At 44.7% G+C, this 27,034-nt stretch overlaps 1 protein-coding gene and 1 non-coding gene across 4 annotated transcripts in view; both read left to right on the plus strand.

Annotated features, from left to right (window-relative positions):
• ITIH5 (inter-alpha-trypsin inhibitor heavy chain 5) overlaps window positions 1-27,034 on the plus strand; it is a 106,786-nt gene that overhangs the window by 32,381 nt on the left and 47,371 nt on the right. Inside the window, exon 6 of one of the 3 annotated variants that reach the window (XM_070055768.1) lies at window positions 1,439-1,587. In XM_070055768.1, coding sequence (XP_069911869.1) covers window positions 1,439-1,587 — 149 coding nt within the window. Of the gene's footprint in view, window positions 1-1,437; window positions 1,588-27,034 lie in introns of all 3 variants that reach the window. The other 2 variants (XM_002717611.5, XM_070055769.1) reach the window with 2 other exon arrangements.
• LOC127483637 (U1 spliceosomal RNA) lies at window positions 24,262-24,424 on the plus strand. The gene has a single exon (XR_007910075.1). It is a non-coding gene; the product is annotated as a U1 spliceosomal RNA (small nuclear RNA).

Raw genomic sequence — 27,034 nt, forward strand, 5'->3', positions numbered from 1 at the left:
TGAGACGTAAGCCAGGTTGGGATCCGTCTGATTAGCCCGGGGAGCAAAGGACGGGAAGCCAAACCGTGGGGCGGAGACGTACGCTGGGTTGAATTCGCCAGGCTAGCCCGGGGAACTTAGATTGAATCCTAGTGGCGGAGACGCAAGCTACGCCGTGTTACTCGCGGAAGCCGCCGCGTGCAGAGAGAGCACGGGGCGTGAATAGATAGGGAACGCTGGCGTAGGCCGTGGTTCAGACGCGAAAGGGTTAAGCGTGGAGACCGCGGACCGCGCAAAGCCGGGAAGCCGCGCAGAGAGGCGCGCGGGCTGAAGCGGCGCAGAGCCGGGAACCCGCCGGCGGGGCGAGGTGCCGGAAAGCTGCGGGGATAAGAGAAACAGAAGTTTAGAAGTAAAAGAGAAATAGGAATGTTGGCAGACAGAAGTAAAATGGGAGAAATGGAAATGCCCGGAGATAGAGAAATAGAGAAAAATAAGGCCTCCCCTCAACATGCCAATTAGGAGGCTTGGATTCGGTCTGCCTGATTTAAGGCGGTAAGCGCCAGCAAAGCTCGACCAGAGTATGAGCTGCAGGTCACCGAAGATAGGCACAAACCAACACTAATAAGTCTCCCCCACAATACGGCAATGAGAAGGCTTGGATTCGGTTTGCCTGATAGGTTTTGTAAACACCTGCAGGCAGTTCTAGCAGAGCAGAGCATGCGCTGCAGGGCAGCGAACACAGGCACGCATCAGCGCCTAAAAACCTCCACACAATGGCGAAGAGAGGACCCGGATTCGGTTTTCCTGATTGATAGGACTTGTAAGAGCCTGTGGCAACTCTAGCAAGTACAGCAGAGTGTGTGCTGCGGGACACCGAAGACAGGCGCGTATCAACGCCAAAAAATAAAAAGAAAGGGGGATCTGTGGGGAGCAATCCGGACTAGACTAAGTTGCTCGAATTAGGACTTATTCTATGCATCTGCTCTCCCACAATATGGCGCTGGGAGAGAAGTAAACAGCTTCCGCACAGCTGCCTCCAGTTCAACCAATTAACTGTAGGACTTGCTCCTGATTGGAGAGCAGCGTACTCAGCCGAGTTGGGATTGGCGGAGGAGGACTATAAAGGAGGAGAGAGACGGCATGCACCAGGAACATCTATGGGGAACATCTAAGGGAACCCGTGCAGCCCCCGAGAGAACCGGCCGGCGGTGTGCCGCTCCCCTGCGGAAGTGGGGAATGCGGCCAGGGGGAACTGCCCTTCCACGGAGGTGGAAGGGATAGTAGCCAACCCGGGAAGAACCAGCAGCAAACCCGGGGAGGGCCGAGCAGACGAAAGAACAGCGCAGGGTCCTGTGTCGTTCCCCCACGAAGACGGGGAGCGACATAATGGTGCCGTGACTCGGATATGAAGCCCAGGCAGGGTTTAGTGTTGCTCCTCCACGAAGAGGGGGAGCGACAGGAAGTACGAACACGTCATCAGCGTGCGCCCCCAGCAGCTGGTGGGGAGGCTGACCGTGGACGTGACTCTGCTGGAGCGGTCGGGCATCGCGTCGCTGGAGGTGCTGCCACTTCGCAACAGCCGGCAGAAGGGCAGTGGGCGTGCGGAAGGTGAGTGCACCTGCTGGGCGGGCTCACATCTGCTGCCGTGACTCGGGTGATTCTGGGTTTCAGCACCCCTTCCACTAAGTCTCGCTCTCTCCTTCTGTCTCTGTCTCTCTGTCTCTGTCTCTCTCTGTCGCTCTGGCTCTCTCTCTGTGTCTCTGTTTCTGTCCCTCTCTCTCTCTCTGTATCTCTCTCTCTGTCGCTCTGTCTCTGTCTCTCTCTGTCTCTATCTCTGTCCCTCTCTCTCTGTCTCTCTCTCTGTCTCTGTCTCTCTCTGTCTGTCTCTCTCTGTCTTGCTCTCTCTCTCCCTCTCTCCGTCTCCCCCTCCCTCCTTTTCTAACACAAAGAGTCATATTCCATCAGAAGATTTTCAAATGTTTAACTTGGTTGACGCAGTATTATGAGTGTTATATGCACAAAGCTTTTTACTGATATTTGTAGTAGCAAAAACATTGTATGAACTTAAATTTTCAATGACATAGAAGTGATTAGTAAAATATAAAAACAGTTCTGCATGTCACAGGGAAATAAAGGGCAGAATGCACTGTACATATATATGTATACACACATTATACACATACTATACATATACTATAATGCTGTGTTAAATTTAAAGCTGATGGAAGACTAGAAAGTTAGTCATTTTATATTGGGAATATAGGTTTATAGGATCATTTTAAAAATCTGATTTTAAGCACTCAACAATACATCATATACATACTATAATTAAATAATGAAAAACATATATTGTAGATTTAAGATTGAACGTTTTTGCTTATCACCAAAGCCATTCAGTTTAGATTTTTCAAATTGTTATTTTTTGACAAATGTGCACTTTTATCTGTTTTTTAAAAAATTTTTAAATTTTTTAAATTTTGCTTTTTATTAGTTTTTTTTAACAGATTCAGTGTACTTTTTGTAGATATAATCCTTTTTTTTTGGACAGGTGGAGTTATAGACAGAGAGAGAGAGACAGAGAGAGGTCTTCCTTCCATTGGTTCACTCCCCAAATGGCTGCTATGGCCGACCCTGTGCCGATCCGAAGCCGGGAGCCAGGTGCTTCTTCCTGGTCTCCCATGCGGGTGCAAGGACCCAAGCACTTGGGCCATCCTCCACTGCCTTCCCGAGCCACAGCAGGGAGCTGGACTGGAAGAGGAGCAACCAGGACTAGAACCTGGTGCCCATATGGGATGCTGGTGCCGCAGGCGGAGGATTAACCAAGTGTGCCACCGCGCCGGCCCCCTAAGAACATAATAATATTCCCTTCCTCCCTCACTCCCTCCCTCCTAGCCTCCTTTTTTTCAGTTTTGAGATAATGTATTTTAAATTTACATTACAATAAAAAGGCAAGACCATTCAGTTTAGAATTTTCTCAAATTTCTCAAATTTTTAAAATGTCCTTTCTTTTTTTTTTTATTTTTTTTGACAGGCAGAGTGGACAGTGAGAGAGAGAGACAGAGAGAAAGGTCTTCCTTTGCCGTTGGTTCACCCTCCAATGGCCGCCGCGGCCGGCGCGCTGCGGCCGGCGCACCGCGCTGATCCGATGGCAGGAGCCAGGAGCCAGGTGCTTTTCCTGGTCTCCCATGGGGTGCAGGGCCCAAGCACCTGGGCCATCCTCCACTGCACTCCCTGGCCACAGCAGAGGGCTGGCCTGGAAGAGGGGCAACCGGGACAGAATCCGGCGCCCCGACCGGGACTAGAACCCGGTGTGCCGGCGCCGCAAGGCGGAGGATTAGCCTAGTGAGCTGCGGCGCCGGCCCAAAATGTCCTTTCATTTGTTGAAATGATTCTGAAAAATTTAATAGTCTAATTTTAATTACTATATTAATTTTAACTAATAGTTTATATTAATTATTCATTTGTGTTGGGCTCTGTACTTAATATATCAGTAAGGCATAATGTCATGTTGGATGAGACAGATATTTTCAAAAAATTGTAACAGGATTGGAATGACAAAATTTCATATAATTGTGACATGTTGAGTGGGGAAATGCTAAGTAAGTGAATGGTCCAATTCAAAGTTCAGTGCCGGTGGCTACAAGGAGAGTCTAGAGTGGCCAAGAAGTTTTCGTGGACACAGGAATTTAGGAATGAGCTTGGAAGAGAGGAGAGAAATAACTCGATAGTGGAATAAGACAATGTTGGTATTTGGCACAATGCAAAAATTGGCAAGTTCCTGGAGCTGGTCTCTGGAAGAGCAAACAGTGTGGGAAATTTGCCGATGACTTTAATTAGATAATGACTTTGCACATGGGAAACCATTCAACCAAGACTGGAGTGTGCCCTGGCTTTGTGGTAGACTCGGGTCTTTTGTTACATGTGGACTTTAACCCTGAGCTGTACATCCTCAATACACAGCAAATGGAAAAGGCAAAAATAGCTTCAATGTACCTGATGTTCAGATATGGATGGAGATAAAATAGACCATTCTTACATCATGTAAGTGGCAATCATAGGGCTAATGGATTTGAGGACAATTCCTGACTATAACCTTAGAAGACTCAGCTTGGGCCGGGCCGCGGCTCACTAGGCTAATCCTCCGCCTTGCGGCGCCGGCACACCGGGTTCTAGTCCCGGTCGGGGCGCCGGATTCTGTCCCGGTTGCCCCTCTTCCAGGCCAGCTCTCTGCTGTGGCCAGGGAGTGCAGTGGAGGATGGCCCAAGTCCTTGGGCCCTGCACCCCATGGGAGACCAGGAGAAGCACCTGGCTCCTGCCTTCGGATCAGCGCGGTGCGCTGGCTGCAGCGCAGTGGCCGTTGTAGGGTGAACCAACGGCAAAGGAAAACCTTTCTCTCTGTCTCTCTCTCTCTCACTGTCCACTCTGCCTGTCAAAAAAAAAAAAAAAAAAAAAAAAAAAAAAAAAAAGACTCAGCTTGTACATCTGCCAAAGAGGCATAATAGCTAAATGATTGGGTCATGTGAAATATTAGGATGTAAAGGCACTGTTCCAGAGTAAGAGATTCATAATGGTTAAGTATAATGTTTATTGTCTTATACTGACTTTTCTACATGCAAATCTATCTTCCCAGTAAGATCCTAAATGCCTTTGAAGACATGAGTTTGTCTGATTAAACTTTGCCTCCCTGCATTGCCTTTTCAACAGTAGATAGCTAATAGAGAATTTTAACATAAATTAGACAATACAAACACAGACACAGTGAATATTTTAGAATTTCACTTCTAAATCTAGAGAGAAATTTTCCTATATCCAGTGGCATGAAAGAAGCATTTTTTTTTTTTCAGAGCTGGTAGGATTGCATAGAGAGGGCAGAACATCTGTGAAATGTGCCAGGGATGGATACACACTGTGACTCCTATGAGAAATATGTGTCTTGTACAGTGTGTGTGTGTGTGTGTGTGTGTGGTATTTGTAGGGGTATGGATTTCAACTGTTAGCTGAAAAATTGCTCGCTGTTTATATTCAGGGCTTGTTAGTCTCACAGAGGAATTTTTCCAGACCATTGATCTCCTGGGATCTGTTTATTTGCAAGAAAATTGTTTTCCTGGTTCTTTGCACCAGAGCAGATACTTTGCCTTCCAGAACACACAGAGTTCACAAGTGTTTTCCAAAGCCAGGTGCAGTGGACTGAGTCCCTTTTTTGCTGTTTCCCATTCCTGTCTTTTAGAGTTCAGCTGTTGTTATTATTTAAGCAAAATGGTAGCCTCAGCAGTGTGAAGCACAGGATGTTGTGATTCTTGTCTGGACACTGTTGTGTGTTGCCAAGATATTCAGGGTAGAGATCAAACTAGAATTGGGCTTGTACCAGAACATGAGCTGTTAACTATATGAATGTCGCCCAAGCCAGTACATTCTTCTGATAGAGCTGGCTGTCATTAAGAAATCAGACTTCTGGAATTTGTCTAAGCAAATCTCTGACCACTGGACCCATTTCATGGTTAGAGATACAACCCTGGAAAAGGATTACTATGGGCTAGGTACTAGACTGAGTATTTTGCACGTGGTATTATTCATTCTTTTTATAAGAATGCTCTTAGGTTTTTAACATCTAATTTTCTTTATGAAGAAGCCAAGTGGTTCAGCAATATGGACAAGGTCTTACATTTAATTACTTATAGAAACAATTTCAACATCCATCTAAGTCTTAGGTCATGTTCTAACCATTGTACTGTACTGTCTTCTTGTTAAACAGAAGATTTCAAACTACTGGAGAGTGTGAGTTCAAATTATAGGTTTGTCTCTAGTTAGGTATAAAAACAAAAAGAAAAGCTAAAAGGAATATAATATATCTTTGCTTTGGTTGACTTGTTGAGGGGATCCAAACTGGACCCAAACCTATTGTACACTAATGGACTTTCTTCCCATTGTGCCAGTTCTATGAGATGTAATTTGGAAGACATGGTATTATAATTTCAGGATTATCGAAGCAGTTAACACGTGAACATCGTTCACATCTGAGGGAATACAAATTGGTATACAATTAAAGACAAAACTTCTCTTTCTGCTGTCTTCTCCCCCAGTTGCTCTACCTTAAAGTACTCTGATGCTTCATGAGCTCCATAGAACAGAGTTTTAAAAACATTTATTTAATTGGGCTGGCACTGTGGCACAGTGGGTTAAGGCGCCAGCATCTCATACAGGCCCTAGTTCGTTTCCTGGCTGCTCCACTTCCAATCCAGCTCCCTGTTAATGCACCTGGGCAAGCAACAGCCAGGTATTTGGGTCCCTGCCTCAACATGGGAGACCTGGATGAAGCTCCTGGCTTCGGCCTGGCACAGCCCTGGGCGTTATAGCCATTTGGGGAGTGAACCAGAAGATGATTCTCTCTCTCTCTCTCTGCCTTTGCTTCTCCCTCTCTGTAACTCTGCTTTTCAAATAAGTAAATAAATCTTGAAAAAAGTATTTATATAATCTATTTGAAAGACAGAGAGATAGAAAAAATAAAACAGACACAGTTCCCATCTAGTGTAACAGCCAGGGCAGGGTCAAGTTGAAACCAGGAGTCAGGAACTCAATCCAGCTCTACCACACAGGAGACAAGGATCCAAATACTTGAACCATCACCTGCTGCCTCCCACAGTGCATATCAGCAGAAAGCTGGAGTGGAATCACAGCTGGGACTTGAACCTCAGCATTCCAGATGGGTTGCAGGGGTCCCAAACAGCATCTTAACTGCTGTACCAAGTGCCTCCCTGGAACAGAGTATTTGAAATGAAGCCTTTCCTAGGATGTCACTGGGATGTGTGATCTTCTGAAGGGTACTGTGCCCTAATTTAGGGTTGGCTATTGCGCCCTACATTAAAATCTCAATTTCCTTTTGTCCTACCCAATGCACCTAAATTACAAATTTCCTATTTATTCTTTGGCAACAATTTTTTTTTGGGGGGGGACAGGCAGAGTTAGACAGTGAGAGAGAGAGAGAGAGAGAAAGAGAGAGAAAGGTCTTCCTTTTTCCATTGGTTCACCCCCCAAATGGCTGCTACGGCCGGCGTGCTGCGCCGATCCGAAGCCAGGAGCCAGGTGCTTCCTCCTGGTCTCCCATGAGGGTGCAGGGCCCAAGCACTTGGGCCATCCCCACTGCCTTCTTGGGCCACAGCAGAGAGCTGGACTGGAAGAGGAGCAACCGGGACAGAATCCGGCGCCCAGACCGGGACTAGAACCCGGGGTGCCAGCGCCACAGGTGGAGGACTAGCCAAGTGAGCCATGGCGCCGACCAACAAAAATTTATTTATAAGAAAATCCTTTCTATGAATTTACATGAAAAACTTTAAAACGTATTAGTATTTTAAAATTTTTTTGGTGTTGTCAAGTTAAAGAATAATGTTCAATATTTTTTCTGCCACTAAATAGGTATGGTTCTATGGCTTTCATAGCTTGTCTTTTATATTCCTTGCTTTTTTCAAAGACAGTTTTAAGGAGACTTGGTTTATAAACCATAAAATCTGCCTGTTGTAAGTGTACAGTTCAATGATTTTATTACATTCTCAAAGTGGTTCAACCATTATAATTCAAATATAAAAATATTTGTTATCATCCCCCATGATCCTTGCACTCATTTGTAGTCATTCGTGGTTCCCACCCTGGCCCAAGGCAAGCACTTATTCATGGGCTGTGGCTACAGATTTCAGACAGCTGTGTTTGTAAAAGCACCCCCCCCCCCAGGTGATTCTAATGCTCGGTAAAGATTGGGAACCATTAGGGCATTAACTGTGCCGGGAATGTGACTTAGAGAAGCAGCTTTCAAATTGAACAAGATTGTTCCCTTAATTTCATGAGGTCCTCAGAATACTCTCTAGGTATTTATTTATTTTAAAGATTTTATTTATGTATTTGAGAGACAGAGCTACAAAGAGAGGGAGAAACAGAGAGAAAGGTCTTCCATCTGCTGGTTCACTCCCCACATGGCTGCAATGGCTGGAGCCGGGCTGTCCAAAGCCAGGAGCCAGGATTTTCTTCCAGGTCTCCCATGTGGGTACAGGGGCTGAAGCACTTAGGTCATCTTCCATTGCTTTCCCAGGCCATAGGTAGAGAGCTGGATTGGAAGAGGACCAGCTGGGACCCAAACCAGAGCCCATATAGGGTGCCGGCGCCACAGATGGAGGCTTAGTCTACTATGCCATAGTGCCGGCCCCTGGGTCTTTATTAATATGTGCATCTTTCTTGTTTTGCACCAACACCTGTTTGCTGTTGGACACAGGCCACCATGGTTACTCACACAGTTGGTGGAAATAACCTCTTCCCATGTCCAGCTTGTGCTCATCAACACTGAAACTTGAGATGGGCAAGTACCAACTGGCAATCCCAGTGTGGCTGGTGCAGACTTTGTAGTGTAATCTGAAGTTCATAACATGGGCTATTCTGTCCTCTCTTGGAAAGGATGAACATGGTCATTCAGGACAGTTTCGGTGTCAAAGAAGAGCTTCTCTGAGTCATTGGATTCCCACCATGGCTTCCTGGGCTTGTGGGGGTTGTTCTTCCTTCAGTCCTCCCTACTCTAATCCCACCTCCTTTCAGTCTGCCTCAGTGTCACACCCTCCATCCTTGCTGTTTGGCATAGCACCATTGCTAATCTCAGTCCTCCCCCAACCTTGCTGCACATTAGAATTATCCAGGGAGCTATTATAAATCCTTTGCTCAGGACTCACCATGCCAATTAAATCAGAATAGCTGTGTATAGAAACCAGGTATAGGGGCCGACGCTGTGGTGTAGCAGGTGAAGCTGCTGCCTACCATGCTGGCATCCCATATGGGTGCTCATTCGAGTCCCAGCTGCTCCACTTCTGATTCTGATTCCTGCTAATGTGCCTGGGAAAGCAGTGGAAGATGGCCCAGGTGCTTGGGCCCCTGCACACATGTGGGAGACCCAGAAGAAGCTCCTGGCTCCTGGCTTCAGATTGGCCCAGCTCCAGCTGTTGTGGCCATTTGGGGAGTTAACCAGTGGATGGAGGACCTCTCTCTCTGTCTCTCCTTCTCTCTGTCTGTAACTCTGCCTCTCAAATAAATAAACAAATCCCTCCCAAAAAGAAGCCATATATATATTTTTTAACATTGATTTTATTTATTTGAAAGACAGAGTTAATAGAGAGTAAGGCAGAGATCTTCCATCTGCTGATTCATTCCTCAGATGACTGCAATGGCTGGAGCTGGGCCGGTCTGAAGTCAAGAGATAGGAGCTTCAGCTGGGTCTCCCCTGTGCGTTCAGGGGCTCAGGGACTTAGGCCATCTTCTACTGCTTTCCCAGGTGCATGAACAGGGAATTGGATTGGAAGGAGAACAGCTGGGACTCAAACCTGCAACCGTATGGGATGCCAGAATTGCAGGTGGCGGCTTAACCTGTTGTGCCACAAGCCTACCAGCCCCACAAAGAATTCTTTATTACAACTCAACCCTAAAAAGACAAGAAATCCAGTCAAAATATGGATAGATGACTGGAATAGACCTCCTTTTGAGTAAGATACACAAAGAAGAAATTGGCTCTATCATAATGAGAATGTCACAAAGTGTAGCTGCTGTTAAAAAACTTTGGGAATGCCGGCGCCGCGGCTCAATAGGCTAATCCTCCGCCTTGCGGCGCCGGCACACCGGGTTCTAGTCCCGGTCGGGGCGCCAGATTCTGTCCCGGTTGCCCCTCTTCCAGGCCAGCTCTCTGCTGTGGCCAGGGAGTGCAGTGGAGGATGGCCCAGGTGCTTGGGCCCTGCACCCCATGGGAGACCAGGAAAAGCACCTGGCTCCTGGCTCCTGCCATCGGATCAGCGCGGTGCGCCGGCCGCAGCGCGCCGGCCGCGGCGGCCATTGGAGGGTGAACCAACGGCAAAAGGAAGACCTTTCTCTCTGTCTCTCTCTCTCACTGTCCACTCTGCCTGTCAAAAAAAAAAAAAAAAAAACAAAAACAAAAAAAAAACTTTGGGATTTCCTCAAAAAGTTAAACTGTATGATGCAGCAATTCCTCTAGATATTTATCAAAATAATTGTTATTCAGTCCTTGTACAGAAATGGCCACTGTAGCAGTATTTGCAGTAGTCATAAGGTGGACCCAACTCAGATGCTCATTCACAGATGATTAGGTGAACAGAATATGCTATATGCCTACAATGGAACCTTTACTTAAGTACCAAATCAAAGAAAGCATTGGTGCACTATAACATGGATGGACCTTAAAAATCACTTGCTAAATGATGGACTCCAGACTCAGCAGGTCACATACTGCATCATTCCATTAAATTGAGAAATTTTTTTTAAAAAGATTTATTTATTTGTTCGAGAGGCAGAGTTATGGAGACAGAGAGAGAGGGAGAGACACAGAGAGGGGTATTCTATCCTCTGGTTCATTCCCCAAATGGCTGCAATGGCTGGAGCTGGGCCGATCTGAAGCCAGAAGCCAGGAGCTTCTTCCAGGTCTCACTTGGGTTCAGGGGCCCAAGTGCTTGGGCCATTCTTCTACTGCTTTCCCAGGCCATTAGCAGGGAGCTGGACCGGAAGTGCACTAGCAGGGACTCAAACTGGTGCCTATATGGGATGCCGGAACTGTAGGTAGAGGCTTAACCTACTGCACCACAGTGCTGGCCCTGGTCTCATTTATTTGAAATTCCCAGAGGTGGCAAATCTATCACAGAGACAGAAAACAGACTAGTGATTGCCAGGGGCTGGGACTAGGAAGGAAGGGGGAATGACTGCTTCATGCCTGTAAGAATTTCTTTGGGTGTGAAGAAAATGTTTTGGAACCTAGTAGAGACTGTGGTCACAAAACTCTGTGAATGCACTCAATGCCATTGAATTGTACACTTGAAAAGAACTGATCTTGGTTTTTGTAAGTTTCACCTTACTTTTAAGAAAGTGAGACTGTGGTCGCAAAACTCTGTGAATGCACTCAATACCATTGAATTGTACACTTGAAAAGAACTGATCTTGGTTTTTGTGAGTTTCACCTTACTTTAAAAAAATAATATATATATGGCTTCTTTTTGGGAGGGATTTGTTTATTTACTTGAGAGGCAGAGTTACAGACAGAGAGAGAGGTCCTCCATCCACTGGTTCACTCCCCAAATGGCCACAACAGCTGGAGCTGGGCCAATCTGGCACTGTGGCGTAGTGGGTACAGCTGCTGCCTGTGGTGCTGGCATCCCATATGGGCACCGGTTCGAGTCCTGGCTGCTCCACTTCTGATCCAGCTCTCTGCTATGGCCTGGGAAAGCGGTAGAAGATGGCCCAAGTCCTTGGGCTTCTGCACTCATGTAGGAGACCTGGAAGAAGCTCCTGGCTTCTGCCTTCTGGCTTCAGATCGGCTCAACTCCAGCCATTGTGGCCATTTAGGGAATGAACCAGTGGATGGAAGATCTGTCTCTCTCTGCCTCTGCCTCTCTGTAACTCTGCATTTCAAATAAATAAATAAATAAATATTTAAATAAAAGAAAATAAAAACATTACATTCTGGGTTGTTAGAAACCTACTCCCTCCATACGCCCTCAGTGTAAATGTGCTATGTCTCCAGCAGTTGGCTATGAGTCCTTTACATGCCTGGGGAAGCAAGTGATAAGACAATAGGTAGAACCCAGGTTCTGGCTTGCTTTTAGGTGTATCACCCCTGTGTACATTTCCTATAAAATTTCAACTTCCAAATAATTCCAAGAACCAAGGAAGCCTAATTGGAAAGAAGGGAACTACTCAAAATACAGCTCTTTAACCTTTCGTATCAGAAGATGAGGGTAACATTGCAGTTTTTTTTTTTTAGATTTATTTATTTATTTGAAAGGTAGAGTTACAGAGAGGCAGAGAGAGAGAGAGAGAGAGAGAGAGAGAGAGAGGTCTTCTATTTGCTGATTCACTCCCCAGATGGTTGCAATGGCCGGAGCTGCAGCCATCTGAAGCCAGGAGCCAGGAGCTTCTTCCAGGTCTTCCACACGTGCAGGGGCCCAAGCACTTGAGCCATCTTCTATTGCTTTCCCAGACCACAGCAGAGAGCTGGATCAGAAATGGAGCAGCCAGGATTCGAAATGGCACCCACATGGGATGCTGGCACTGCAGGTAGCCACTTTACCTGCTACGCCACAGTGCCAGCCCTTGTAGTTGTCTTTGAAAATGTGACCAGCCACACATCCTGCATCATCAAGTCACCTTGGAAATGAGACTAGCACAGTGCCTTGTATTTCAGTAGATACCCGATAAAGAGCTGTATTGAATCTGTTTTAATATCTTACTTAGGCTGGTGCCGCAGCTCACTAGGCTAATCCTCCACCTGCAGCGCCGGCACACTGGGTTCTAGTCCCAGTCCGGGCACCGGATTCTGTCCTGGTTGCCCCTCTTCCAGGCCAGCTCTCTGCTGTGGCCCGGGAGTGCAGTGGAGGATGGTCCAAGTGCTTGGGCCCTGCACCCACATGGGAGACCAGGAAGAAGCACCTGGCTCCTGGCTTCGGATCAGCATGGTGTGCTGGCCACAGCGCACTGGCCACAGCGACCATTGGGGGGTGAACCAACGGCAAAGGAAGATCTTTCTCTCTGTCTCTCTCACTGTCCACTCTGCCTGTCAAAAAAAAATCTTATTTATGTTTTTCTTTGATCTGTTGACATTATGACTCTGCCTTTGGCTGTGAAAGCCCTCCTAGGGTTGTATTCTTAGGCCCCTTGTTGGGTGCTTGGCATAGAATGGGCGTTCAATAATCATTTGTTCAGGGACCAGCATTGTGGCACAAAGGGTTAAGCCACTGCGTATGAAGGCAACATCCCATATCAGAGCTCTGGTTCAAGTCCTGGCTGCTCTGCTTCTGATCCAGCTCCCTGAAAATGTGCCAGGGAAGGAAGCAGAAGATGGCTCAAGTGCTTGGGCCCCTGCCACACACGTAGGAGACTCTGATGGAGTTCCTGCCTTCAACTTGGTCCAGCTCCAGCTATTGTAGCCATTTGGAGAGTGAACCAGGTATCTCTCTCTGAACTGCCTTGCAAATAAACAAATAAATCTTTTGAAATATAATGATTTGTTCACTGAACTAAGAAGTAAATAAAGTGCTATTAGAGTTTCAATACTTTCCTGGCTTACTTCGGTTAATTTTGCCAGATCTCAGATCTAGCTCTTATTTTATTATATAGGTGGGGTTAGGGGGCAGAGTAAAAAATTCGCCTTTGGTGCCAGGAAATTTTGGTTACAAAAATCTAGTTAAATTCCACTTTGCTAATGGGGCAGGATCAAATACAGGACGCCTAGTTACATTTGAATTTCAGATTAAAAAAATAATTTCTGTGCAGTATTTGGTACATACTGAAAAACTGTTCATTATTTATCAGAAATTCATGTGTAACTCCGCATTCTGTACTTTGATTTGCTACACTTGGCAACTCTATCCTATTAAAGGGCTACATTGTGACACTTTTAAGTCCCCAGATCCATGTTTCCCCCTAGTCCGGTCTCCACTCAGCAGCTGGAAGGGACCGTGTTTGGCCTTGGTGAGATCTTTGTACATTTGCCAGGAAACAATCTGGTTGTTATGTGAGGATTTCCAGCATTGTTCAGGGCAGAAATTATTCAAGTATGAATCATTTTGGCCCTGCAGTTGGTTTTGTTTTGTTTTTAATGACAGTAGGAAAATCCATATTATCTTGTTTGTCCTGACAGGGGCTGAAGTTTTGGGTTAAGGCCATCTCTGAGCAGGACAGTCAGAGGGACCTGGAAGAGTGGCACAGACGTTTCACCCTTCTGTCTGTCGCCTGCTGTTGAGGAGCAGCCTACTCTTCCCTGTGGGGCCTCTCTCTGTTTCCTTTTCCCCTCGTGTCTTGGTTTGGTACATGCAGTACACGTTGCAGTGTATATAACATAGTCCACACAGCTGTGTCTGAAACCAGAGGGTGTGACACAGGTTACTGAGAGTACTTGCCACACCCACCCAGACACTTGTTACATGGAACATTTCAGTTCCCTTGATTAGCTTCTCCATCCATTGGCCCAACTATGTGATGATAGGATTAGTTCTCTTTATATTGAATATTCAACATCAACAAGCTTGTCCTAGCTCTTGTCATGTGCCTGGCTCTGTGTTTCATGCCTGCAAACTAACAGTGTTTATGACATTGTTACTGTTATTAAATCACACCAGCAATTAAAACAGTTTTAGGGTCATTGTGGTACAGCAGTGACAGTTTGAATGCTGACTCCTCCGTTTCTGATGCAGCTTCCTGTTAATGCACATGGGAAAGCAGTGGAATCCGGCTGAAGTACTTGGTTGCTGCTACTAATGTGGGAGACTCAAATGGAGTTCCAGACTCCTGGCTTCAGCCTGGTCCAGTTGTGGCTGCTGTGGACACTTGGGGTGTGAACCAGGAGATGGAAGATTGCTCTCTCTCTCTTGGTGGTCCTACCTCTGTCTGGCACTCTGCCTTTCTTTTTTTTTTTTTAAACTTTTATTTAATGCATATGAATTTCCAAAGTACGACTTATGGATTACAATGTCTTCCCCCCCATACCGTCCCTCCCACCCACAACCCTCCCCTTTCCCACTCCCTCTCCCCTTCCATTCACATCAAGATTCATTTTCGATTATCTTAATATACAGAAGATCAGCTTAGTATACATTAAGTATGGATTTCAACAGTTTCAAATAATAATTAAATTATTTTTTTTTAAAAATCATCTAGGTTATATCCTAATATATGTGTGTAAAGAAAAAAATGTAGGCTAAAATAACAATTTTTAAAATCTTAAGTGGGGAAGAAGGCAAAATTTATTATTTTAACCATTTCTAGCTGTACAATTTAATAGTGTTAAGTGTATTCACATTGTTGTGCAATGAATCTCCTGAACTTTTTCATCTTCCCAAACTGAAACTCTGTACCCATTGAACACCTTTCTGTTTCTCTCCTTCTGGCAACCACCATTCTATTTTGTCTCCATGAAATTGATTAGAGCCCTCTTTGGCTCATAATCAGAAACATACAGTTTTTGTCTCAGCATGTCCTCAAGGTTCACCCATGTTGGAGGATATGTCAAAATGTCCTTTTCAAGGTTGAATTGTATTCCGCTGTTGGTTTACACCACATTTTGTTTATCTATTTATCCATCGAGGGACACTGGGCTGCTCCCACATCTTTGATCTTTTGAATAATGCTGCTATGAATGTTTAAGTGTGCAGATATGTTTTTGAGATCCTGTTTTCAGTTCTTTTGGGTAAATAATGAGAAGTAGAATTACGAGATCACTTGGGAGTTTTATTTTTAATTTCTTGAGAAGCCACCATTCTGTTTTCCGTAGTGGCTATACCATTTTACATTCCCTCTAACAGTGCACAAGAGTTCTAATTTCTCTACATCCTTGCCAGCACTTGTTATTTTCTGTTTTTGTTTTGTAGTAATATTCCTAATCCATATGTAGAGTTGGCAGGTTTGAATAGTAAAATTCCCTATAAGGTTCAATTCATAAAATGTCACCCACTATTTCTCAATTATTAGACTGTGTTCTGCCTGCATGCCAGAGGCCAATGTAAAGGAATTTAACAGAAGTCCCTCCTCCTCATATTCTCTTGCTGCTCTAGCACTGTTTTTAGTGAATTCCACTTGGTTTCATTTCAGATACTTAGAGCAGCAAGTATTTGAGATCTTCAATGGACACAAAATGTATCAGGAAAGGATAATGTGTATTTTTAGGGGTTAGCTGCTTTCAGAACATGTACCTGTTGGTGAGGTAGTTGTACTGTTCCCATGTACTCTTGGTAAGTCATTCAAATATGGAAACTTGGGACTTCATAATGTATTATTCTATGGAAATAGTTCTTTAAGTAGTGAAGACAGCTAGTTAGCTAGGGGCAAACATCTAACTCTGAAATGGTAGAGTTGATTTTGAATCCCTTCAGTTGTAAATTTGCCTTAACATTCTCTGCTGTATGTTGTAATCCTACCTACAGGATGCTGTCTTCTAAAAGGACTTAAATAGTGAACATCAATAGCAGCATATCATAGGAAAACTATTTATAATGAACGAGTTATGAAAATATTTGAACAAAACCCTTCTCATCTTCATTGCTTTGGCTTTACCTGTTTTTCTTTCAACCTTTCTCATGCTGATTGGCTTGAATTTTGTCATTACTGCTTTCACCAAAGGTCAGTTGCCCAATTCTTCACAGTATTTTTGATTGCCCTAAATTTGAGAGATTATCTCATAGGCTCCCAGGTGAGCAGGTTACATAAACAAACATAGACAATTTAGCATCTTTCCAAGAGGAAGTGAGCAGGCAGTGTTTGTCTGGAAATCCTTTTGTAAGGTGCCAGGTGTTGGCTGTTTCTCTCTTCCAACAGTAGCCAGCCCCCAGGCCCAAAGGAAACACAGGCCAGGAAATCCCTCTGTCCATTGTAGCTTCCAGCTGAGGTTTTTTTTTTTTGACAGGCAGAGTGGACAGTGAGAGAGAGAGACAGAGAGAAAGGTCTTCCTTTTGCCGTTGGTTCACCCTCCAATGGCGGCTGAGGCCAGTGCGCTGTGGCCGGCACACCGCGCTGATCCGAAGCCAGGAGCCAGGTCTTCTCCTGGTCTCCCATGTGGGTGCGGGGCCCAAGCACTTGGGCCATCCTCCACTGCACTCCCTGGCCACAGCAGAGAGCTGGCCTGGAAGAGGGGCAACTGGGACAGAATCTGGCGCCGCGACCAGAACTAGAACCCAGTGTGCCGGCGCCACAAGGCGGAGGATTAGCCTACTGAGCCGCGGCGCCGGCCCAGCTGAGGTTCTTGAACATGGTTCTTTGTTCCTAAGTCTTTCCACCTTTAGATGTTTTACAGAGCAACTGGCTTCCTCTTTTCCCTCTGTGGTTGGCTAGGAGGAAGGCATCTGCTCCAGGGGCAATGGAGGACGTATGTTTTCTTTCTTCCAATCTTCATGTACGATATTTAAAATGCTTTGTCATGTCAGGTAGAGGGATCCTTACATGTGTGGTTCTTTTTTTTTTAAGATTTATTTATTTATTTGAAAGTCAGAGGTACAAACAGAGAGAAGGAGAGGCAGAGAGAGAGAGAGGTCTTCCATCCACTATTTCACTCCCCAGATGGCCGCAACGGCTGGAGCTGCACCGATCTGAAGCCATGAACCAGGAGCTTCTTCCAGGTCTCCTACATGGGTGCAGGGTCCAAGGACTTGGGCCATCCTCTACTGCTTTCCCAGGCCATAGCAAAGAGCTGGATGGGAAGTGGAGCAGCAGGGTCTCGAACCAATGCCCATATGGGATGCTGGCACTGCAGAGGGGAGCTTTACCCACTATGCCACAATGCTGGTCTCAGTGTGTGGTTCTTAATTTTCTTTAGACTCCTTGGAAAATGTTGCAAAATCTATGGACCCCATCTTCATAAAAAATGTATATATGATCTTACATGCAAAATTCTGCTTGTAATTTTAGGGGACTCTAGGATAGCTACTGATTCCACTGTACTTTATAAAAATTGTTATTTATATTAATAGATTTATATGAAATATATAGTGAATTACCTATGCTAAATGCTCATTTTGCTATATCTGGCTTTTGCAAATAATAGCTGATTTTATTTGCACTCAGTGCTGTAAACTATATATCACAGGGGATTTTTCCCCTCATAACTTATGTTTTGCAATAGATAAAGAGTAAAGAAGCTACTGCCTTATTTTACTCAGCATGATGTTTTCCAGTATGTTCTCCCTGATCGGTGACAACAAACTGAGCACCTAAAAAGAAATCTGTTGAAGTGAAATGGACACTCTGCGAAACAATATCTTGATCAGCCTTTGTCCTGACTGTCGAGGAACAACTTACTATTTTATTCTTCTGAGTATTTTTTTTTTGTTCTACTTAATACCATTGGTTGAACTCTTTAATTAACACACAATTATTCTTAGGCATTTAAAATTAATTGAAAAGGGATCCCTGTTAAATATAAGAATGGGAATAAGAAAGAGAAGAGATGTACAGTTTGGCACATGCTAACTCGGACTTACTCCTAATGGTAGAATTAGAAACGTGCCAGGGAATTCCAATTCAATCCCATCAAGATTTCATGTACCAATGCCATCTTACTTGCTAAAGTGATCAGTTTAAGTTCATAATTGATCAAAAATATGGGATTAAGTGTCAAAGGGATTACATAAATAAGACCAGTGTCTTGCAAATAAAAATTGATAGAATTAAAAAGGAGAAAATGGTCCTACATGGGAAGCAGAATACACAGCAGACTCATAGAATGGCACATGCCCTAAACAGCACTCTGGCCTCAGAATCAGCCCTTCAGGCATTTGGATCTGGCTAAAAAAGCCCATGAGAGTTTTGCAGGCATGGAAAGCCAAGACACTGTGGCAAAAAATGACCTAAATGAAAGATCTCTGTGAGTGAGATCCCAGCGGAAAGAATGGGCCATCAAAGAAGGAGGTACCTTTCTCTGAAGGGAGGAGAGAACTTCCACTTTGAATATGGCCTTGTCTAAATAAGATCAGAGTTGGTGAACTCAAGACGCTTCCATAGCCTTGGCAGCTCATGACAAGAGCCTCGGGTGATTATTGGCACCATAAACAAGAGTGTCAATTGTTAAATCAACAACAGGAGTCACTGTGCACCTGCTCCCCATGTAGGACCTCTGTCCTTAATGTATTGTACTATGCGAATTAACGGTAAAACTACTACTCAAACAGTACTCTATGCTTTGTGTGTCTGTGTGGGTGCAGTCTGTTGAAATCTTTACTTAGTACATACTAAGTTGATCTTCTGTATATAAAGATAATTAAAAATGAATCTTGATGAAGATTGGGATGGGAGAGGGAGTGGGAGATGGGATGGTTGTGAGTGGGAGGGAGGTTATGGGGGAAAATCTCTATAATTCAAAAGTTATACTTTGGAAATTTATATTTATTAAATAAAAGTTGAAAAACAAACAGACAAACAAACAAAAAAAGCTACTGCCGAGGGAGAAGAGGATGAGAACTAATAAGTATTGTGTGTACCTACTATGTGCCAGGCACATTATGTATGTGATCTCAGCTAATCCTAATACTGGTTTTATGACTGTGGACTTGAGTCTCAGAAATACCAAGCTAGTTGTTTTGAGTCTGTCAGAATCCACAGTCCACTTTCATTGGTTGTCTTTGGCTTCAAGAGATACCACATCACTTCTTGCTCAAAAAGCCTGTGCTTTAGACAGGAAGAGAGCCTTGTGGGGACCCCGGTGGCCTGAGAAGCAGGGAGGAATCAGTAGTGGAGAAGCAGTGGTTGGTCATTTTTTCCCCGTGGGCAGCCAGAGGCCCCTGTGTTTACTTAGAATATGTTGCTTGAGAGGAGCCCACTGATGTCTCAATGAAAACAGGAGCTGGCAGTAGAAGACTCAGCCTCTCCCAGATCAGAGCAGGTACCACAGTTCACTCCTATCCTCTGACTAAGTGGGCAAGAAGGAAAGAAAACAAAGAGGAGAAAAAGATGCGTGGGTCCTCATTAGAAAAATAGGTCAGATTCTGCCTCTCTCTGGTCAGCTCCCAAACTCTTCATTATCTTGGGAACACGTGCCATGACTCTGGGGACTCTGCTGATACAATCCACTGTGCTTCTGAAATATTGTGTGGCGCTTAGCAGAACGAGCCCCAGTAACAGTAAGGAAAAACCAAACACCCCTCTTCTGCTTGGGGATTTTAATCAACAACTGTGGAACAGCCTATACTAACCTATTGAAGCTACTTTATTCTAATAAAGAGAAGATTTTATTTTCAAGACATGTTACTCTGGAATTGTTCTGCAGCAAACTTTTTTTTTGTAAAGAATAGGTAGTGGAAAATTCATGGGATCATATTTAGTTTCAGTATTTGGAGGGTAGAAGTCAGCATCATACTCTAGGTTCCTTGGTGAGTAACAAAATTGAGAATCCACCCAGTCTTCGGGTCTGTGAAATAAGGCCATTTAGAGGAATCTCATGAATTTTCATCATGAACCAGCAAACACCAGAGGTCAATAGGAAACCAAAATAATAATGCACTATCCTTTCTCATGGTCTATATCAAAGAGGCTAGTCAAATGCATTATGAAAAAGGAAATTATACTTTTTAATCACCCCGGCTTTCACTCAGCCATGAATGGTATTAATTCAGGGTACTTGTAAAAAGCATTTTCATGAGAGAGATATAAAGCAAGACAAAGTAGGTACACGCTGGTAGTATAAAGAGAGGCAAATCTAATTATTGTGTTATCTTAGAATCTCAAGGTTGCCTTGAGATTTTATTACCAATTTTCTATATGTAAGGCACATAGACTATATGTAAGACACACACCGACTTCCTGTGAGCAGAGACCAGACTCACCAGGGGGGCTTGTTAAAATACACACCACTGTGTCCCGTCCCTGGGGTGCCTGATTCAGGGTTTCTGTGTTGAGCTTGAGAATTGGCATTTCTAGCTGGTTTCCAGGCAATGCCTATGTTGCTGGCCCAAGACCATACTGTGAGAGCTGTTCTACATCTTCCTTCTCTGTAAGTTGTTATTGAAGGTTTGATCTGATCTGAACACTTCCAGTAAGATGATTTGTGAAAGTTGCCCACACCAATAGAACATCCTTAATCTTAGAGTTTACCAATACTGCCCTGACAAGTGCTTCCTGGTAACTCTATCCCTGGTCCTAATTCTGCCAGTTGGAATTGCTTGGGATACACCTAATCCCCATATAAATGCCTACAGAAACATATTCAACCCAAGAAAAGAACAGATAGGGGTCTGTGATGCCAATATTATTGTGGCAAACAATTGGGAGCACATAGAATAAAGTACTCGGCGGGCACCGCGGCTCACTAGGCTAATCCTCCACCTAGCAGCGCCGGCACACCGGGTTCTAGTCCCGGTCGGGGCGCCAGATTCTGTCCCGGTTGCCCCTCTTCCAGGCCAGCTCTCTGCTGTGGCCAGGGAGTGCAGTGGAGGATGGCCCAAGTGCTTGGGCCCTACACCCCATGGGAGACCAGGAGAAGCACCTGGCTCCTGCCTTCAGATCAGCGCGGTGTGCCGGCCGCAGTGCGCCAGCCGTGGTGGCCATTGGAGGGTGAACCAACGGCAAAAAGAAGACCTTTCTCTCTGTCTCTCTCTCTCACTATCCACTCTGCCTGTCAAAAAAAAAAAAAAAAAAGAATACTCTATTCAATGTATATAGCATGATGAAATTTTATATACAGTACAACAATGAAACTATCTTACATGTCAAGCATAGAATATTTTCACCACTGCAAAAGATTCCCTGGTGCTTTTTCCCAGTCAGCATTCACCCCCCTAGAGGTAACCACTGTCCTACCCTGATCACCATGGTTATGTTGTGCTTGCTCTTCAACTTTACGTAAATGGAATCCTAGAGAACACACTCTTGTATCTGATGTTTTCACCTAATGTGACTATGAGACTCAACCATGTTGAAAGTAGCAATAGTAGTTCTTTCACTTTGATTGCTATATACTATCCCAAGTCTTACATGCTTTATTGGCTTATATTTAATTCCTTCTATTTTGTATACATTTAAGGTTGATAATAGTGGCTAGCACGACTGCTTACCATGAATTAGAATGGGGCTAAGGACATTAACATCATTTAATCTTTTCAGTAGTATGAAATAGTTGCTATAGGTTGAGCCATCCTTGAACAAAAACCAATAATGCTCCAAAATTCAAAACTTTATGAGTGCAGACATGACACCACAAGTATAAAATTCTATGGTTGACCTCATGTGATAGGTCACAGTCAAAATGCAGGTGCAGGGGCTGGTGCTGTGGTGTAACGGGTAAAGCCACCGCCTGTGGTGCCGGCATCACATATGGGTGCCGGTTGGAGTCTGGCTGCTCCACTTCCTATCCAGCTCCCTGCTTTAGCCTGGGAAAGCAGTAGAAGATGGCCCAAGTCCTTGGGTCTCTGCACCTACATGGGAGACCCGGAAGAAACTCCTGGCTCCTGCCTTAGGATCGGCGCAGCTCCGGCTGTTGCGGCCATCTGGGAAGTGAATTTCAGCGCATGGAAGACCTCTCTCTCTCTCTCTTTCTCTCTCTGCTCTCCTTCTCTCTCAATGTAATGCTGACTTTCAAATAATTAAATAAATCTTTTAAAAAAATGCAGATGCATTAAAAAATCGGTACAAAATTAACTTTAGTCTATGTGTGTAAAGTATATATGAAACATAAGCAAATTCTGTGTTTTAGACTTGGGTCCCATCCCCAAGATATGTAATTATGTATATGCACCTATTCTAAAATCTGAAAAAATCTAAACTCTGAAACACTTCTGGTTCCAGTCATTTCAGATAAGCACCCTGTACTACCATCAGTCTGTTTTATTTTTTTTATTTTATTTTTTTTATTTTTTTTATTTTTGATAGGCAGAGTGGACAGTGAGAGAGAGAGACAGAGAGAGAAAGGTCTTCCTTTGCCGTTGGTTCACCCTCCAATGGCCGCCGCTGCAGCCGGCGCACCGCGCTGATCCGATGGCAGGAGCCAGGATCCAGGTGCTTTTCCTGGTCTCCCATGGGGTGCAGGGCCCAAGCACCTGGGCCATCCTCCACTGCACTCCCGGGCCACAGCAGAGAGCTGGCCTGGAAGAGGGGCAACCAGGACAGAATCCGGCGCCCCGACCGGGACTAGAACCCGGTGTGCCGGCGCCGCAAGGTGGAGGATTAGCCTATTGAGCCACGGCGCCGGCTCCATCAGTCTGTTTTAGAGATGCGATAACCTAGATTTGGAAACTTGTCCATGGTCTCATAGCTAAGAAGTGGGACCAACATTTGAATGCAGAGCCTTCTGACTCATGATCCCAAGTCTTAGCTGCTGTGTTACCCCTCTCATTCTTGATGCTTGGCCAATGTCTACCAAGGAGAGACAGACCCTAGAGAGCACTTAGTTTCCTTTGCTTTCAAGGACTTTTCCATTTTCAGCCCCCTTTTCTTCCTCCCTGTAATGGTAAACCTAAGGCATCTTCAGCCATGCTAGTGAACCTGACAGCGACCCTTGTCAACCTGAGTGCCACCTTGATTGTCCTGACTCCTTCAAATGAGCAGAACTATTGGAAGCCTGCTGTCTTTTACATAACTCTAAAAAAGTAGGGGCTGGTACTCTGGCATAGTGGGTAAAGCCACCGCCTGCAGTGCTGGCATCCCATATGGGTGCCAGTTTGAGTCCTGGCTGCTGCACTTCCTATCCAGCTCTCTGCTATGGCCTGGGAAAGCAGTAGAAGATGGCCCAAGCCCTTGGGCCCCTGCACCCACCTGGGAGACCTGGAAGAAGCTCCTGTCTCCTGCCTTCAGATCGGTACAGCTCTGGCCATCCCGGCCAATTGGGGAGTGAACCAGCGGATGGAAGACCTCTCTCTCTCTGACTCTCCTTCTCTCTCTGTGTAACTCTGACTTTCAAGTAAAATAAATAAATCTTAAAAAAATTAAAAAGTAATCTTAAATTTTCTAGCTCTCTGATCACGTCCAAAATTCCTGCCCTTGATATGTGCAAATAATAGAAGAATTAGTTCTGCCTTGTGGTTCCTGTTAATGTTACAACTAAATTGTCTCTGAAAAGTAATTGTTCTGTTGAAGAAAATATTCAAACTTCCTTTGACTTTGGTGTCTAGTAAACTGTTAGCAGAAGAAAAGTTTATTCTTTTTTTTTTTTTTCTGACAGGCAGAGTGGACAGTGAGAGAGAGAGAGACAGAGAGAAAGGTCTTCCTTTTGCCATTGGTTCACCCTCCAATGGCCGCCGTGGCCGGCACGCTGCGGCTGGTGCATCGCATCGCGCTGATCCGATGGCAGGAGCCGGGTGCTTCTCCTGGTTTCCCATGGGGTGCAGGGCCCAAGCACTTGGGCCATCCTCCACTGCACTCCCGGGCCACAGCAGAGAGCTGGCCTGGAAGAGGGGCAACTGGCAAAGAATCCGGCACCCCAACTGGGACTAGAACCCAGTGTGCCGGCGCCGCAAGGTGGAGGATTAGCCTAGTGAGCCGCGGCGCCAGCAGAGAAAGTTTATTCTTAAATACAAATTGCTGTGGCCATTTATGTCTCATTTCCTTTTAAATTCTGCTAATTAGAGATCAGAAATTGCTGGTCAGCCTATTCCATGGTTTCAACTTGAGTAGCTATAAAAGGATAATCAGCTACTTCACAGCAGCTTTAAGTCTGGCTTTGATTGTGTGCCTGTGTGGAAAAAAAACTCAACCTATGTTTAAGAATTCTGATTTTATTGTCACATTTTAAAGTAGTTTTATTTGAGAAAGGAGGAGAGGGATAGATGGAGACTGAAATAGAGAGCTTTACTTACCTGCAGGGGAGATACCATGATCGTGAAGGTGGTTTTCCCAGGGTGAGGCTCATCCATTGCACTCTGGATGTGCTGACCCCTGCGATTTCCCCAAATGTGGGAAACTCGACTGCATACTTTGTGGTAGTGGGGGACTGTGTTCCCACTCTCACCTGAGGTGTGTGGGGGGGAAGCGAGAGCTGCCATCTGCTGGCTCACTCCCCAAGTACCCTCAAAGATCTGAGGGTGAAGACAACACCAGGGTAGCAGAGACCCAATAAGCTGAATTATCACTGTTGCCTCCCAGGGTCTGCAACATCAGGAAACTGGAGACAGCAGCCTTAGTCTGGACTCAGACCCAGGCACTCTAATATGGGATGTAGGCATCCTAACCAGTGTCTTAACCACTAGCCCGAATGCCTGCCCTATTTTCATATTCTTCATGGTGTATGCAGATGTTAAACTTCAGATTTTTAGTGCCAAGTGAATAGATAGGGTGGATTTATAAAGATGAGTATTCTGCTACGTAATTCTCTATGTTCTAACCAGAGAAGACGTTCAGGAGTGAGAAATGAGATGCTCTTGTTTAATCTTCATCACATTAGATTTTCATAAATCACATAAAATTCATTTTTCTGTTTATCTTTCTATTATTATATATATATGTGTGTGTATATACATATATATATCCTAAGATTCATGCTTGGAAAAGCTTGGTAAATGGTGTTTTCTTTAAAAGTCATAAAGTTTCTATTTTTTAAAAAGACATTTATTTATTTGAGAGGTAGAGTTACAGAGAGAGAGAAGGAAAGACAAAGAGAAAGGTCTTCCATCCACTGGTTCACTCCTCAAATGGCCACAAGGGCTGGAGCTAGGCTGATCTGAAGCAAGGAGCCAGAGGCTTTTTCTGGGTCTCTTACATGGGTGCAGGGGCCTAGGCACTCAGGCCATCTTCCACTGCTTTTCCAGGACATATGCAGAGAGCTAGATGAGAAGAGGGGCAGTGGGGGCATATGGGATGCTGGCGCCACAGGCTGAGGCTTAGCCCACTATGCCACAGCGCCGACCCAAAAGTCATAAAGTTTTTAAACAAATAGTATGTTAAGACAACCAAATGATTTATGGAGTAATTCCATATGGAAGGAATAATAGAATTAAAAATAAACATTTTGCAACTCTCATGAAGTAATGCATATAATGTCATCTGTGAGTGATAAAACTTTAAGCAAAATATTGTGGGAAATATATTATGGGCGGGGGAGGGGGTGTCAGACTGACAACACCTACAGCCACTGTCAGTCTTACTACCACTAGAGGTAGATCTTGAGGTATTCTGTACCTTCTTTTTTAAAAAATGTTCATTTCTTTATCTGTGTAAAGAGGAGAGAGAGAGAGAGAGAGAGGGAATGAACTTCCATCTGGTGGTTAACTCACTAAATGGCTGCATGGCTGGGGTTGGGCCAGGCTGAAGTCAGGAGCCTGGAGTTCCATCCGGTGTCCCATGTGAGTGACAGGCGCCCAGTAGTTGAACCATTATCTGCTGCTTTATCAGGTGCATTAACAGGGAGCTGGATGGGAAGCAGAGCAGCCAGGCTTTGATTGGGCATTCCCAGGTAGGATGCCTGGAATGGTAAACAGTGGCTTCACTCGTTGCACCACAACGCTAGCCTCTCTGTATATTGTAATATGACAAAGTAGATAAGTACTCAGCCTCGCCTGTGAGATATTCTACAGATGCTTCTCCTTTGACATGTTCATCACCTATGACGTAGCTGAACAGCATTAAACCTGCATCTAACCATGCTTTTAGCTCCATCTACCAGAATGCCAGAAAACACAGAGGGTTGAGCCGTTGGGGCTCAACCTTGACTGCATATTATTAGCATCATATGGGCAAATTTTATAACATTGATGCTCAGGTTGTGTCCCATTGAAATGAGCATCTCTGGGTCTGAACGTCAATAATTTTTTTAAAGCTCCCCCAGATGTTATGAAATAAACCAAGTTTGGAAACCAGGGAAAGAGAGGAGCAAGTTAAAGGATTTGGCATGAAATGCAGATTGTGAGAAATTACATAGGACAAGCAGCCGCTGGTTTACAACACGTATGTAGTGTTAGAAAGCAAATGCATGTGTGGGTTGTGTGTGGGAGCAGCAATAGGCAGTCAATATCAGAGAAACTGGGTTCACTTCCCCACTCTGTCTCCTAACTCCAGCTTCCTGCTAATTCAGACCCTGGGAGGCAGCAGGGATGGCAAGTAATTGGGTTCCTGCCAGGGAGACCCAGATGGAGTTCCTGGCTTCTCCTGGCTTTGACCCTAGCCCAGCCACAGCCATTGTGGACATCTGGGGTGTGAACCAGCAGAGGAGAGCTCTCTCTGCCTGTCAAATGAATAGATTAATTGATGATTTTAAAAAAAAGAGAAGAGCCAGGGGTGGGGGAGGCCATTTGTAGATTAAAAGAGACTTCAGAAACTTTGTTTTGATCTTGATTCAAAGACAACAGCCATACTATAACACGTTTTCAAGAATCAGAGAAATTTAAACACAGGCTGGATATTACAACAATAATAAGGCATCTAGCATTAATTTTGTTACTTGTGTTAATGATTTTGTGGTTGTCTTAGAAAAAAGTTCTTAGAGACACATACTGATGTTGTTAAGGATAAAATATGATGTCTGGGGTTTGCTTTAAAATATGTTTTAAAATGGTGAGACAAGAGGCTGGCGCTATGGCACAGTGGGCTAAAGCCATGGCCTGTAGTGCCGGCATCCCATATGGATGCT

The sequence above is a fragment of the Oryctolagus cuniculus genome, chromosome 13 (genome assembly GCF_964237555.1).
Source record: "Oryctolagus cuniculus chromosome 13, mOryCun1.1, whole genome shotgun sequence".
NCBI lineage: Eukaryota > Metazoa > Chordata > Mammalia > Lagomorpha > Leporidae > Oryctolagus > Oryctolagus cuniculus.